The 16,059-nt window shown below is 43.5% G+C and overlaps 1 protein-coding gene across 2 annotated transcripts in view; it reads right to left on the reverse strand.

Moving 5' to 3' along the window:
• Window positions 1-441: 441 nt before the first annotated feature.
• il16 (interleukin 16) overlaps window positions 442-16,059 on the reverse strand; it is a 54,325-nt gene continuing 38,707 nt past the window's right edge. For both annotated transcript variants that reach the window (XM_034226975.1, XM_034226976.1), the window contains 7 exons: window positions 14,901-15,976; window positions 11,571-11,674; window positions 10,530-10,689; window positions 6,699-6,800; window positions 5,512-5,743; window positions 4,001-4,129; window positions 442-997 (listed from right to left, as the gene is read on the reverse strand). In XM_034226975.1, the coding sequence (XP_034082866.1) occupies window positions 831-997; window positions 4,001-4,129; window positions 5,512-5,743; window positions 6,699-6,800; window positions 10,530-10,689; window positions 11,571-11,674; window positions 14,901-15,976 (1,970 nt within the window). In that variant the 3' untranslated portion in view covers window positions 442-830. The remainder of the gene's footprint in view (window positions 998-4,000; window positions 4,130-5,511; window positions 5,744-6,698; window positions 6,801-10,529; window positions 10,690-11,570; window positions 11,675-14,900; window positions 15,977-16,059) is intronic.

Here is a 16,059-nt window from a genome sequence, read left to right on the forward strand (position 1 = left end):
ATTTATGTGGAGCGCAGTAGGATGTTGCTTTTCACAAACCTCACAGATCAAGCGTTGGTTACAGTCCCGGCTTGTGTGTCCAATCACAAGCATCCAAAGCAAATTCCTTTCTCCTTTAGAAATTGAATTTTGTCGAGTGACTTATTCTAATGGAACCATGATCTGTGAGAGGTGAATAACACAATTGCACTAAATATTAATTTCATTGATAGTAATAAAAAGGTACAAAAAAAAATCTGGATTTTAGGGCTTCTGACCATTTTTGGATAATTAAACATGCACTGGGTCAAATTGACCCACTAATATTATTGCTGTTACAAAATAGGCACAATAGGCACACAAAAAATAGCCCAGAAAATGAAAACAATACAAAATGTAGCTGTAACAGAACAATCCCTCAATCCGAGAACACAAATCCAGTTTTTCAAGGACAACATTAAATCATTTCTGTGCACATTTATTAATTTGAGAGCATTGTTTAATACGTTTTCCACAGCAGCATTATGCAGGATAATCCACAGATCTGAAGCTAACATTAGCTAACACTATTGCTACGGAAAGTAAAACAATGACAGTGAGCTCTGTAGATTAATCTCACTAAAAGGGACACATGGCTAGTTGGGGGTATTTGGGTGAATTTACAATGCAATACACTTTAAAATCGGATAAGGAATGTGATATAAAAATAATATAAACATTTGAAGTTCACACTGGATGGCAGATACCTGATATGAGACTGTTAAAAGTCTACATCTGTTTGCTCGGTACCATTATTAGTTTTCTTCTTTCTTTTCTCCAGCCATGTCACATGTAAGCGTTCCCAGCAGCTGTCACTCCCCCCCGCCCGGCCCCCTCCTCAGCACAGCAGTGATGACCCCCTCAGGGAGAGCCTTGATCATGTTCCAGGCCTCGAAGCGGGTCATGTCCTGCAGACTGACCCCCTGCACCTGCAGCAGCTCGTCCCCCCGCTGCAGCCCGCTCTGCTCCGCGGCCCCCCCCTGAACACCGGAGGAAACAAAGAGTCACAATGTAATCAGGACTGGAACCTGGCTTTCACCACCAAAAACACAGACCTACAAACTCATTATTTTCAGTATGACCGTTTCCAGAAGTTTGTTTTTTTCCCACATAAATTAAAAACCCTGACTTTGTTCGGTAGTGTGATACTGATTATTTCACAGTTCTCTCAGATATGAACTGTGAGACCATTTAAAGGTCTCCTATTATACTATTTTTAGGTATATATTATTGGTAAAAAAAACATGTCTATGAAGTGTTTTGCTCAAAAAACTAAACAGATCACCCACTCTAGCCTCATACCCCCTCTTTCAGTCATGTTAGAGAACTGCTGATTCGGGGTCCGTAGCTTAAAAAAAGAAAAGTAAAAGAGGTGGGGGAGCTTATGCAGGAGAACCGCTGCCGTGATTAGACGCCATATTGTGTTCCAAACCTCATCAAGGATTTTTCTGAAACAGTACGGAGGTCAAACTCTTTTTCTCTCTCAGGTTTACCACAAGGTGAGTACCTTTTATATCCGGCTTCTTTACACATACTCTCTCCAGTAGCGGAGAGAGTAGCTAACCTCTCTCCAGGTTAGCTCTGAGTGTTAGCGATGCTTGCTAATGTAAACACAGACCATATTACTTCCAAAACTCGTCGCGCATTGTTGCTGATAGCAACGTTTCTAATAGGGCCGTGGGCGTAAAGCCAGCCCTTTCAGATATTACGTCATATCGAACGCAAATCTGGATCAGCTCCGTTGTAGCCCCGTTTGTAGAGATGAGGGTACGGAGGAAAAGAGAGAGGGTTTTGTTTTCTGATGCTGCGTGAGTTCCCTGACACATATTTATGTTTAAAAGACATCAAAAAGTGCATTTGCCAACCCGCCAGGGAAGCAGTCTCAGTCCACTTTTATTTACAATCTTCCTTGAACTGTTGGCTGCAATGATTAGAGAGGATTCAAGAATAAAAGGAGTTGCTGGAGGGGGCAGGGAGCATAAGCTTTTTCTTTACGCGGATGACATTTTATTACTGAGTCAGGATCCGACAAACTCCATCAAAGCATTATTAGAAGTTATGGAAGTATATTCTAAAGTGTCTGGTTACTGTATTCATTGGCACCTGCTCTCAGAATCTGCTATCCACCTTCGATTGGAAATGGTTTCCAAATGGCATGAAGTATCTAGGGATAGAACTACATTCGGATATAAGAGTAACTATGAATACTAATGTGGAAAAACGACTGAAGAAATGTAAAATTCAGTTGGACAAATGGAGTAAGTTACGCATGACGCTATGGGGGAAGGTGAACACGATTAAGATGATAGTTGCTCCGCAGATAAATGACATAACTGGAATGATACCTGTATGCATTCCACAACAATTACTACTTAGATATAATCAATCAATCATATATCAGATATAACAACATGGTAAAGCATTTTCTCTGGGATGGGAGAAAACCTAGAATTAATATGGACGAATGATGTCAACCAAAAAATAGAGGAGGATTATCATTGCCCAATATAAAGAATTATAGTATTTATTTTGAAATGTCAAAGCTTGTGAAACATTGGAAGGGTTTAAATACTGATCTGGACTGGGTCCTGATTGAGCAAGAACTAACCTCCCCTTTTAAACCTATTGAAGCTCTCGAACAGGTGGCAACCAACAAGGAAGATAATAACGTGATGAATCCTGTTCTGGTACACTCAAAAGCAGTTTGGTGAGAAGTACATAAAAAATGTAAAATGTCCCACAATACAAGTTATGCACCCTTATGGCACGATCCTAAGATACAAGTTGATAATCAACCCATTTACTGGGCATAGTGGCTTAAAAAAGGTATCAGGATATTGGATGATTTATTTGAAGCCAACATTTGTATTTCTTATGACAGACTGAAGGAAAAGTTTAATTTGGAGGGACGAGGCCACTTTTGGAAATATTTACAGATTAGACATTGTATGGGGGGGAGGAGTTTCATTAATAGGGATGAGAATACAATAGAGTGTTACCTACAACTGCCAACAATGCTTCAAAGAGCATCTAGGTGGTACGGGATGTGTCCCTGGATAAAGGACAATGGCTGTGGTAATCTCAAACGTGTATGGGAAAAGGACCTGTCACTTACAATTGACGAAAAAACATGGGAGGAAATGATATCTAACTCTGAAAAATACATAAGGGAAGCTAGAGGCAAATTCAGTATACAAATTATTCAAAGATATTATTATTCTCCTTCAAGGCTACACAGAGTGGGCCTGATTAAGGATGGTTTATGTTGGAGATGTGGGGAAGAACGTGGCACGTATATGCATGCATTTTGGGAATGTTCGAAGGTTTGTCCCTTGTGGAGGAGTGTTCTGGACTATGGTTGAAATGTGATATTCCCACTTCGCCAAGACTGTGTCTCCTTGGAGACAGGACGGTGACCCCGCATCTGAATACATGTGCATTTAGAGTGTTAAAGACTGGCCTAATAATGTGTGCGCGGATCATTTTAAGATGTTGGAAGGATCCCCAAACTCCTACACTGAATATGTGGAGGGTTCAAATGATGGAGACTGCTGCATGTGAAAAGATGCTGGGAAGGTTGCATGTTCAAAGTGGCATGGCTAATGAACAAAGGGATAGTTTCAGTAGATGTCTGGGGAAGGTGGAACCGTGTGAAGACACTAAGAAGTGGATGTGGGACACTCACAATATCATGCACTAATGTGCGCTGCTATGACTGGATGTTTTACTTTGATGTATGGATACTTGTCAATGCCTGTTTTTATTTCTTTGGTACTGTTTGTTTTCTCTCTGAGTCTGTATATGATGTTGGATGTTTGTGCTTAAAATCCAATAAAATGTTGAATTACAACAAAAAAAAGTGCATGATAGGAGACCTTTAAAAAAAGAACCCGTTTTTAAACCCCGGATGTTTTCTTCTGACTGAAAGTGAAGTGGTTTCATTGTTACTATAATATTATAATGTCAGCATTATATTGTGTACCTGCAAAGATCCTGTTGATGACTAAAGGTCTGTCTCCATGGATGGAGCCCCTGCCCCCCTCCAGAGTGAAGCCCACTCCTGCAGCTCCTTTCTGCAGCTCCACCGTCAGCGGAGCGGAGTGGAGGACCACTGCAACACACACACACACACACACACACACACACACACACACACACACACACACACACACACACACACACACACACACACACACACACACACACACACACACACACACACACACACACACACGCACACCACACACAACCCAATCAACAACAAGGACAGATGTAGCCTGCATAGTGCATACCTTCATTCCACAGCTGACAACATCAAAGTTAAACGGAGAGTTTGGGGCTAGAGTTGTATGAGTAAAATAAATAGTAGCCTGGCTAAGTTGGCACATTCAATGCGTATTCAAGTGATATAAAGCCCAATATAAAAGAGTAATCCTTTTAGTGTACTCTTGTGTATGCCCTCTTCAAATACACCAACATACATGAACAAAAACGATTATTTAGCTTTGCAGTAGTTCAGATTTACCGAATAAACCAGCTGATCAGGGTGGCAGACCTCTCCCCTGATCTGTGATGTCAAATCTCTCATCATCCCAATGGAGGCTGCTGTCTTTGGTCAGAAAGGCTTTTTGATAGTGAAAATATATCTCAACATAGAGATTTCACCTAAACAGATGTTGTAAGGGTTCTAAAATACAGTATGTGTGTCCAAAGCAGGTCAAATTCCTAGTATGTGCGAACCTACCTGGCAATAAACCTGTTTCTGATTTCTGATTCGGACATTGTTTGGGGCAATCGACCTCCACTGTATAAATGGGGATTATATAATAAAAGTAATAATAATAAAGCTGTATTTGTATAGCACTTTGGATGCAGCTCAAAGTGCTATAACAATAGTACACATAACACAATTAAACCGAAACAAGAAATTCAATTCAGGTCAAACTTGAAAACATTTGAACACACATGCAGCAAATGAACATGATATATGTGATATCATGGAGTACAAGGAGGTCAAATAGGCTAGAGAATAAAGGCTAACCAAAAAAATTATTGTTTTCAACTATCGTTGAAAAATGTCCACTGAGTTTGCTTCCCTGAAATGTCTTGGTTGGAAGCGTAGTGGAAAAAGCTGCTTCAGCCATTTCATTTGAGGAGATAGGTGTATATAAAAAGCCTGCTGCTTGGGACATAAAAGGACAGAGAGTCAGTGAGAGGAGACGGACCAGATCATTAGCACATTAGTAAACCAGTAAAAGGATTTTGAAATATACAGGGAACCAATGTAGTGTAGCTAAAACAGGAGTAAGGGGCTCTCTTTTTTGATATAGCACTTCACTTGTCTTCTGCACTCTAAGCTCGGGTCGCTCTCTGTGTAAGCACCCTTTAATATATGAAGAGGTGTAATTGATCTCATAGGCCACTACATAATGTGAAGATGCTTTTTCAGCCGAGCCTTGGAGAGGCTCACTCTCTGGGAGCTGTAGGACTCACCTGCAGGGTGGAGGTCTTCCGTCCTGCAGCCGTCCCCCTCGCCCCGTCCCTCCTCCGCCCTCTTGGAGACCACCACCACAGCCAGCTGCAGATTGCGGGCCTGCCGCAGAGCGCTGGTGGCATCAGTGTGTGTGACACCGCGCAGTGTGTGTCCGTTTATGGACAGCACCTCGTCTCCTCTCTGGATGGTTCCCTCCTGAGCCGCCAGGCCACTGGGGAACACTTTGTGGACCTGGACAGAACACACTCAGTTTCACACACACTCGCTGATCCCAGAGTGTGTCTGTACAGTTCAACCAAATCCCTTGATGCACATCTCAGAATTAAGTCTTGTGACAGAACAAATATTTCCACTGACATGCAGGAACCTTGACCTTGCTCAATTTAACGCATGGCTTCCTCTATGTATGTATCTGAGGTAAATATGTAATATAATATCTTGAATACAAACTAACTTTTTGGTGGACACATAAAACACACAAGGCAGTGAATTTCAGTCCAATCATAATGTTTCTTTATATAATATGCAAGTCAAATTCTACTACATATCTACATGAACAGTTATACAATACATTCTATAATTATAAAGAACGTTTCTATAGTCCCTCTCATTATACTCAGATTCTGTTCATGCACATTTAGTTGGGATTGGTAGTGTGTGATAGTAAAATGTTGTATTATTTTTGATATAAAGTTAGGAGCACCTCTGTATTTTTAATACATCTATCTGCTTGCATAAACAGCAAAGCTGAGAAACCCTTTTGTGAGGACCCAAAACTCCTTAAATGTGCATTTTACTAAGCAATATGGCACCACTATTAAAAACATTAGGAATAAGAAGGCACTCAAAACTCACTTAGTATTTGATGTTGGATTGTGGTGCCATCTACTGGCCATTACAGGAAACACTATCATATGAAGTAGAGTCAGGAATGATGCTCTCCTCGACTCTCAGCCAGCTATTCACAGGCAGTCTGACCTGTGTGTGTGTGTGTGTGTGTGTGTGTGTGTGTGTGTGTGTGTGTGTGTGTGTGTGTGTGTGTGTGTGTGTGTGTGTGTGTGTGTGTGTGTGTGTGTGTGTGTGTGTGTGTGTGTGTGTGTGTGTGTGTGTGTGTGTGTGTGTGTGTGTGTGTGTGTGTGTGTGTGTGTGTGTGTGTGTGTGTGTGTGTGTGTGTAGTGCTGCTTACTGTCAGAGCCTTGCTCTCCAGGTCGGACCCCCCTGCGATGCTGAAGCCCAGCCCGGCCCCCTCCTCTTTATGCAGAATCACCACATGGATGTCCACCAGTTGCTGTGGAAACAGACAGTTCATTTGTTCTCTTTATTATTGCTCACAATAAACATCATCACTGTTTGCATCAACATGACCACAGTGATATTTGCTGTGAGTGTTTCCTCACTCCTACGTCTAAAAGGTAAAGGGAACAGTGACCTGCTGTGAGTGTTTCCTCACTCCTACGTCTAAAAGGTAAAGGGAACAGTGACCTGCTGTGAGTGTTTCCTCACTCCTACGTCTAAAAGGTAAAGGGAACAGTGACCTGCTGTGAGTGTTTCCTCACTCCTACGTCTAAAAGGTAAAGGGAATAGTGACCTGCTGTGAGTGTTTCCTGACTCCTACGTCTAAAAGGTAAAGGGAATAGTGACCTGCTGTGAGTGTTTCCTGACTCCTACGTCTAAAAGGTAAAGGGAACAGTGACCTGCTGTGAGTGTTTCCTCACTCCTACGTCTAAAAGGTAAAGGGAACAGTGTCCTGCTGTGAGTGTTTCCTCACTCATACGTCTAAAAGGTAAAGGGAACAGTGACCTGCTGTGAGTGTTTCCTCACTCCTACGTCTAAAAGGTAAAGGGAACAGTGACCTGCTGTGAGTGTTTCCTCACTCCTACGTCTAAAAGGTAAAGGGAACAGTGACCTGCTGTGAGTGTTTCCTCACTCCTACGTCTAAAAGGTAAAGGGAACAGTGACCTGATGTGAGTGTTTCCTGACTCCTACGTCTAAAAGGTAAAGGGAACAGTGACCTGCTGTGAGTGTTTCCTCACTCCTACGTCTAAAAGGTAAAGGGAACAGTGACCTGCTGTGAGTGTTTCCTCACTCCTACGTCTAAAAGGTAAAGGGAACAGTGACCTGCTGTGAGTGTTTCCTGACTCCTACGTCTAAAAGGTAAAGGGAACAGTGACCTGCTGTGAGTGTTTCCTCACTCCTACGTCTAAAAGGTAAAGGGAACAGTGACCTGCTGTGAGTGTTTCCTGACTCCTACGTCTAAAAGGTAAAGGGAACAGTGACCTGCTGTGAGTGTTTCCTCACTCCTACGTCTAAAAGGTAAAGGGAACAGTGACCTGCTGTGAGTGTTTCCTCACTCCTACGTCTAAAAGGTAAAGGGAACAATGACCTGCTGTGAGTGTTTCCTGACTCCTACGTCTAAAAGGTAAAGGGAACAGTGACCTGCTGTGAGTGTTTCCTCACTCCTACGTCTAAAAGGTAAAGGGAACAGTGACCTGCTGTGAGTGTTTCCTCACTCCTACGTCTAAAAGGTAAAGGGAACAGTGACCTGCTGTGAGTGTTTCCTCACTCCTATGTCTAAAAGGTAAAGGGAACAGTGACCTGCTGTGAGTGTTTCCTGACTCCTACGTCTAAAAGGTAAAGGGAACAGTGACCTGCTGTGAGTGTTTCCTCACTCCTACGTCTAAAAGGTAAAGGGAACAGTGACCTGCTGTGAGTGTTTCCTCACGTCTAAAAGGTAAAGGGAACAGTGACCTGATGTGAGTGTTTCCTCACTCCTACGTCTAAAAGGTAAAGGGAACAGTGACCTGCTGTGAGTGTTTCCTCACTCCTACGTCTAAAAGGTAAAGGGAACAGTGACCTGCTGTGAGTGTTTCCTCACTCCTACGTCTAAAAGGTAAAGGGAACAGTGACCTGCTGTGAGTGTTTCCTCACTCCTACGTCTAAAAGGTAAAGGGAACAGTGACCTGCTGTGAGTGTTTCCTCACTCCTACGTCTAAAAGGTAAAGGGAACAGTGACCTGCTGTGAGTGTTTCCTCACTCCTACGTCTAAAAGGTAAAGGGAACAGTGACCTGATGTGAGTGTTTCCTGACTCCTACGTCTAAAAGGTAAAGGGAACAGTGACCTGCTGTGAGTGTTTCCTCACTCCTACGTCTAAAAGGTAAAGGGAACAGTGACCTGCTGTGAGTGTTTCCTGACTCCTACGTCTAAAAGGTAAAGGGAACAGTGACCTGCTGTGAGTGTTTCCTCACTCCTACGTCTAAAAGGTAAAGGGAACAGTGACCTGCTGTGAGTGTTTCCTCACTCCTACGTCTAAAAGGTAAAGGGAACAATGACCTGCTGTGAGTGTTTCCTGACTCCTACGTCTAAAAGGTAAAGGGAACAGTGACCTGCTGTGAGTGTTTCCTCACTCCTACGTCTAAAGGTAAAGGGAACAGTGACCTGCTGTGAGTGTTTCCTGACTCCTACGTCTAAAAGGTAAAGGGAACAGTGACCTGCTGTGAGTGTTTCCTCACTCCTACGTCTAAAAGGTAAAGGGAACAGTGACCTGCTGTGAGTGTTTCCTCACTCCTACGTCTAAAAGGTAAAGGGAACAGTGTCCTGCTGTGAGTGTTTCCTCACTCATACGTCTAAAAGGTAAAGGGAACAGTGACCTGCTGTGAGTGTTTCCTCACTCCTACGTCTAAAAGGTAAAGGGAACAGTGACCTGCTGTGAGTGTTTCCTCACTCCTACGTCTAAAAGGTAAAGGGAACAGTGACCTGCTGTGAGTGTTTCCTCACTCCTACGTCTAAAAGGTAAAGGGAACAGTGACCTGCTGTGAGTGTTTCCTCACTCCTACGTCTAAAAGGTAAAGGGAACAGTGACCTGCTGTGAGTGTTTCCTGACTCCTACGTCTAAAAGGTAAGGGAACAGTGACCTGCTGTGAGTGTTTCCTCACTCCTACGTCTAAAAGGTAAAGGGAACAGTGACCTGCTGTGAGTGTTTCCTGACTCCTACGTCTAAAAGGTAAAGGGAACAGTGACCTGCTGTGAGTGTTTCCTCACTCCTACGTCTCAAAGGTAAAGGGAACAGTGACCTGCTGTGAGTGTTTCCTCACTCCTACGTCTAAAAGGTAAAGGGAACAGTGACCTGCTGTGAGTGTTTCCTGACTCCTACGTCTAAAAGGTAAAGGGAACAGTGACCTGCTGTGAGTGTTTCCCTCACTCCTACGTCTAAAAGGTAAAGGGAACAGTGACCTGCTGTGAGTGTTTCCTGACTCCTACGTCTAAAAGGTAAAGGGAACAGTGACCTGCTGTGAGTGTTTCCTCACTCCTACGTCTCAAAGGTAAAGGGAACAGTGGCCGTTCAGAGAGTATTATGAGACATTCTGCATGTGGTTAGAACATCAGTGGAATCAGTGGTATTTACACAGTAGATGTCTAGCACATCATGACCCCTAGATATCTGATATTTCCATCTGACCACAACATAAGGTCAAGTTTCCCTCTGGCCACACACACACAAACACCCACAGCCACGCACGCATGCACGCATGCGCACACGCACATGCACGCGCACACACACACACACACACACACACACACACACACACACACACACACACACACTCCCGACAGCAGGGAGTACAGAATGACATTTTGTTGGTGATTCGGACACCTAATTTTAATATTGGTAGAAAAGTCAAACATACCTTTTGGGTTTTTTATTACATATTCCATCTGCACCTTTATTTCATGTGTGCTGAAGTGTATATATAACAAAGACGGTCCAGTTCTCATGACACTCGGATCATTATTTCCACTGTTATACAACCCTCCATTTCAAAAAGTATGAAAGTGGCTGGACCTAAATGTATGGGGGTGAGAATTTCTCAAACCTGTGTTTAAGTTTATTTATGTAATGGGTTTATAATCAGATTGGAGTAGAAGGTAATTCATATGTATTATTATATTATCAGTTTTGTAAGCTGTCTTTAAAATATGGTGCAACTGGGAAGGTCTGAGATGTTTTCATTGTTTTACCTTCAGCGTGTCTTGGTCCAGAGCTTTGACTTCCTGGATCATCCTCTGTATTTCCTGTGAGGGGATGGCTGAGATGACAGAGTGAGCAGAGGAGCCTGCTGCCTCGTCATGGTGCCCCCCCTCCCCTCGCTCAATGGTACACTCCCTCAGTGTGGCCAAGCTGTGTTTAAAATGAAGACACACACACTGTTACACACTTCTGAGCACTGCACGCCTGGCAGCTCTGTGAGTTCTGTTAATTAAAACGTGCCGCTGCTTCTCTGGTGAAACAGGAAGTTGTTGTTTTTTTCAACAGAATGAACCACTTCCTTATGAATATACAACAGGCACAGTATGCATGCTGGGGCGAGTCTCTGTTTGACTAATACAGTCTATGGTAATTATAAAACTGCGAGTGTGTGTGTGTGTGTGTGTGTGTGTGTGTGTGTGTGTGTGTGTGTGTGTGTGTGTGTGTGTGTGTGTGTGTGTGTGTGTATGTGTGTGTGTGTGTGTGTGTGTCTGTGTGTGTGTGTGTGTGTGTGTGTGTGTGTGTGTGTTGTGTGTGTGTGTGTGTGTGTGTGTGTGTGTGTGTGTGTGTGTGTGTGTGTGTGTGTGTGTGTGTGTGAGAGTGTGTGTGGCCTAGCATTACTATACTTGTGGGGACCTAAATCTGTTTACACAGTCACGTGTGGGGACTCGCCTCCCTTATGGGGACAAAATGGATGTCCTCATGAGGGGGATCATTCATTTTAGGGTGAAGACTTGGTTAGGTTTAGGATTAGGGTTAGGCATGTGTTGGTTATGGTTAAGGTTGGGATAAGTCTCCAGGAAATGCATGTAAGTCAATGTAAGGTCCCCTGGAGTGATGTATACATGGTGTGTGTGTGTGTGTGTGTGTGTGTGTGTGTGTGTGTGTGTATGTGTGTGTGTGTGTGTGTGTGTGTGTGTGTGTGTGTGTGTGTGTGTGTGTGTGTGTGTGTGTGTGTGTGTGTGTGTGTGTGTGTGTGTGTGTGTGTGTGTGTGTGTGTGTGTGTGTGTGTGTGTGTGTGTGTGTTACTGCACCTGACAGAGAAGCCTCTCTCGCTGCTGTCCTGCTCTCTCTCCTCAGCATCGCTCTCCACAGAGGGTAGCAGGTCGCTGTGAGAGCGCATCACCGCCTGGGAAACCTGGAACAACCAACATATTAAAATAGAATTAGATACAAAACATAAGCATTTCTGGTTTCAATGATTTACAGGTAAAATAAGTCAAACCTATACAAAATAATGTTCAATAATAGCACAATTATTGAAATATATGAATTCATTCATAACTATATGTCCCACAGGCAATAAGACTGTTAAACACCTGAACTTTGAAACAACATCCACAACATGCATCTGGCTGCTACTTAGAAATTATTTATCTAATATATAATATTCCAATAACTTGCATATAGATTGCACAATTTTTTTTTGTAAACTATTTTTATTTTTGTCTTTACTATTTACTTGCACTATATGTTTCTGTTTATCTGTTTTATTGTGTTGCACTGTTGGAGGAGCCTGTGACCTAAAATCTTCATCGTTTTATAATTTGCTCCCGTGGGTCCACAGTAATGACTGTTACATGTTACATGTTACATCTATGTGTAATTGTAAAGCGCTTTGAGCACCTGGAAAGGAAGCATTGAGAGCTTATTATGGTGTTGGCAAATGTATTATCCATCACCTCATGTCATATTCAAGATGAATGGTTTTGTTCTTAGCAGCATTGTTAGAATTTGGCACTCATTTATCTCACTATCAGTCATATAGGACTGGTGGGAGTGCCTTATAGAGGACACATTCTGATCATGTTCAGGTGTATATCAGTATGTAGTGTCTCTACTTTAAAGAGTCCTCTCCTGCTGATGTTCAGGTGTATATCAGTATGTAGTGTCTCTACTTTAAAGAGTCCTCTCCTGCTGATGTTCAGGTGTATATCAGTATGTAGTGTCTCTACTTTAAAGAGTCCTCTCCTGCTGATGTTCAGGTGGCTATCAGTATGTAGTGTTTCTACTTTAAAGAGTCCTCTCCTGCTGATGTTCAGGTGTATATCAGTATATAGTGTCTCTACTTTAAAGAGTCCTCTCCTGCTGATGTTCAGGTGTATATCAGTATGTAGTGTCTCTACTTTAAAGAGTCCTCTCCTGCTGATGTTCAGGTGTATATCAGTATATAGTGTCTCTACTTTAAAGAGTCCTCTCCTGCTGATGTTCAGGTGTATATCAGTATGTAGTGTCTCTACTTTAAAGAGTCCTCTCCTGCTGATGTTCAGGTGTATCAGTATGTAGTGTCTCTACTTTAAAGAGTCCTCTCCTGCTGATGCTCAGGTGTATATCAGTATGTAGTGTCTCTACTTTAAAGAGTCCTCTCCTGCTGATGTTCAGGTGTATATCAGTATGTAGTTTCTCTACTTTAAAGAGTCCTCTCCTGCTGATGTTCAGGTGTATATCAGTATGTAGTGTCTCTACTTTAAAGAGTCCTCTCCTGCTGATGTCCAGGTGTATATCAGTATGTAGTGTCTCTACTTTAAAGAGTCCTCTCCTGCTGATGTTCAGGTGTATATCAGTATGTAGTGTCTCTACTTTAAAGAGTCCTCTCCTGCTGATGTTCAGGTGTATATCAGTATGTAGTGTCTCTACTTTAAAGAGTCCTCTCCTGCTGATGTTCAGGTGTATATCAGTATGTAGTGTCTCTACTTTAAAGAGTCCTCTCCTGCTGATGTCCAGGTGTATATCAGTATGTAGTGTCTCTACTTTAAAGAGTCCTCTCCTGCTGATGATTAGGTGTATATCAGTATGTAGTGTCTCTACTTTAAAGAGTCCTCTCCTGCTGATGTTCAGGTGTATATCAGTATGTAGTGTCTCTACTTTAAAGAGTCCTCTCCTGCTGATGTTCAGGTGTATATCAGTATGTAGTGTCTCTACTTTAAAGAGTCCTCTCCTGCTGATGTTCAGGTGTATATCAGTATATAGTGTCTCTACTTTAAAGAGTCCTCTCCTGCTGATGTTCAGGTGTATATCAGTATGTAGTGTCTCTACTTTAAAGAGTCCTCTCCTGCTGATGATCAGGTGTATATCAGTATGTAGAGTCTCTACTTTAAAGAGTCCTCTCCTGCTGATGTTCAGGTGTATATCAGTATGTAGTGTCTCTACTTTAAAGAGTCCTCTCCTGCTGATGTTCAGGTGTATATCAGTATGTAGTGTCTCTACTTTAAAGAGTCCTCTCCTGCTGATGTTCAGGTGTATATCAGTATGCAGTGTCTCTACTTTAAAGAGTCCTCTCCTGCTGATGTTCAGGTGTATATCAGTATGTAGTGTCTCTACTTTAAAGAGTCCTCTCCTGCTGATGTTCAGGTGTATATCAGTATGTAGTGTCTCTACTTTAAAGAGTCCTCTCCTGCTGATGTTCAGGTGTATATCAGTATATAGTGTCTCTACTTTAAAGAGTCCTCTCCTGCTGATGTTCAGGTGTATATCAGTATGTAGTGTCTCTACTTTAAAGAGTCCTCTCCTGCTGATGTTCAGGTGTATATCAGTATATAGTGTCTCTACTTTAAAGAGTCCTCTCCTGCTGATGTTCAGGTGTATATCAGTATGTAGTGTCTCTACTTTAAAGAGTCCTCTCCTGCTGATGTTCAGGTGTATATCAGTATGTAGTGTCTCTACTTTAAAGAGTCCTCTCTCAGGTGTATATCAGTATATAGTGTCTCTACTTTAAAGAGTCCTCTCCTGCTGATGTTCAGGTGTATATCAGTATGTAGTGTCTCTACTTTAAAGAGTCCTCTCTCAGGTGTATATCAGTATGTAGTGTCTCTACTTGAAAGAGTCCTCTCCTGCTGATGTTCAGGTGTATATCAGTATGTAGTGTCTCTACTTTAAAGAGTCCTCTCCTGCTGATGTTCAGGTGTATATCAGTATGTAGTGTCTCTACTTTAAAGAGTCCTCTCCTGCTGATGTTCAGGTGTATATCAGTATGTAGTGTCTCTACTTTAAAGAGTCCTCTCCTGCTGATGTTCAGGTGTATATCAGTATATAGTGTCTCTACTTTAAAGAGTCCTCTCCTGCTGATGTTCAGGTGTATATCAGTATGTAGTGTCTCTACTTTAAAGAGTCCTCTCCTGCTGATGTTCAGGTGTATATCAGTATGTAGTGTCTCTACTTTAAAGAGTCCTCTCCTGCTGATGTTCAGGTGTATATCAGTATATAGTGTCTCTACTTTAAAGAGTCCTCTCCTGCTGATGTTCAGGTGTATATCAGTATGTAGTGTCTCTACTCCCAAAACACAATAAGTGAATATAAAAATTGGACCTTCAAATAATAATCATTGACATAAAGTCCATAACCATGGTTCTTCCCTGACAGATTACCTGGTTACTGAAGGCGAGGATCTTCTCTAAACTCCCCTCCTCCAGGCCTCTCTGATGGTGGCTGCCTGCGGGGGGGGCAGCACTCAGGGTGGGGCTCAGGGGCTTCCCTTGGTTCTCTGCTCCATCTCTCTCTTCTTGAAGGCTCTCTCCCCCCTCTATCATGGATGTGGCAGGGGGAGAGACTGTGTTCTGATTGGAGCTGGTGAGATCCTCTTCGAGCTCAGCTTCCTGTTTGGCAGGAAGTGGAGCTGATGGAGGATCACCATGTGTCCCTGAGTGCAGATCAGTGCTGTCACACAGTGGCAGATCTGCGGGGGGTTGGATAGAGGGGGGGTCATCTCCAGCGGCTGTTTGACTGCATGCTTCAAAAGTGGAGGAGGGGATAGCAGAAGGTGTAGCAAAGACAGGGGGGTTCTCTGGCTCGCTGTCACACGCAGAGGTGATTTCCTGGATCTCTTCTTGGATTTCATGTTGGTCCCTCCCACTGTCCCCATGTGAGGCAGGGCGACTCCTGCTCTCCTCCAGAGGTAGAGAGGTGGAGGTGGCCGAGGGTCTCCTGTTCCCCCCCTTCTCTGAAACCTCCGGACTGGAAAAAGTCTCAAAGGAGTGGATCTTCTGTTTGATTGACAGGTTGGCTGAAGATGAGGCGGATCTGCCCCCGTAGGTCCTGGTGAAGCCCCCCACTGACCTCAGCTCTGCGGGTTTGTCCTGCTTCTTCTGGCCCTGCTCATTCCGGATTTTCCTCAGACTCTGGCGGAACCAGGCAGGCTTGGGGGCCACCGGGGGGGCCGTCTTTTCTCCTGGAGGAGTCTCACATGTGTTCTCAGGAGTCATATCCGAGGGAGGATCTGAGGTGACATCCGAGTGTGTGCCGTTAACCTCAGGTGTGTTCTCCTGGTCGCTCATGGTGGTGGGGTGTGTTCTGTCTGCAGCGGCGGGGTGGTGGTGGAGCACCTCTTCAGGGGGGCGGTCTGCCAGGCGAACCCAGGGGTCCTCAATGCGTGCCTGGGTGTGTTGGTCAATGTGAGGCTGTCTCCTCAGAGCTCCTCTCTTTGACTGTGAGCAGAGCACAGCGTCTGACGGACACAAAGCAGAGGAACGTAGAACAATCTGGTGCTTCTTGTTTTCAAACATGTCACAAACTCATGAGAAGACTTTT

The sequence above is a fragment of the Gymnodraco acuticeps genome, unplaced genomic scaffold, assembly GCF_902827175.1.
Source record: "Gymnodraco acuticeps unplaced genomic scaffold, fGymAcu1.1, whole genome shotgun sequence".
NCBI classification, from domain to species: Eukaryota; Metazoa; Chordata; class Actinopteri; order Perciformes; family Bathydraconidae; genus Gymnodraco; species Gymnodraco acuticeps.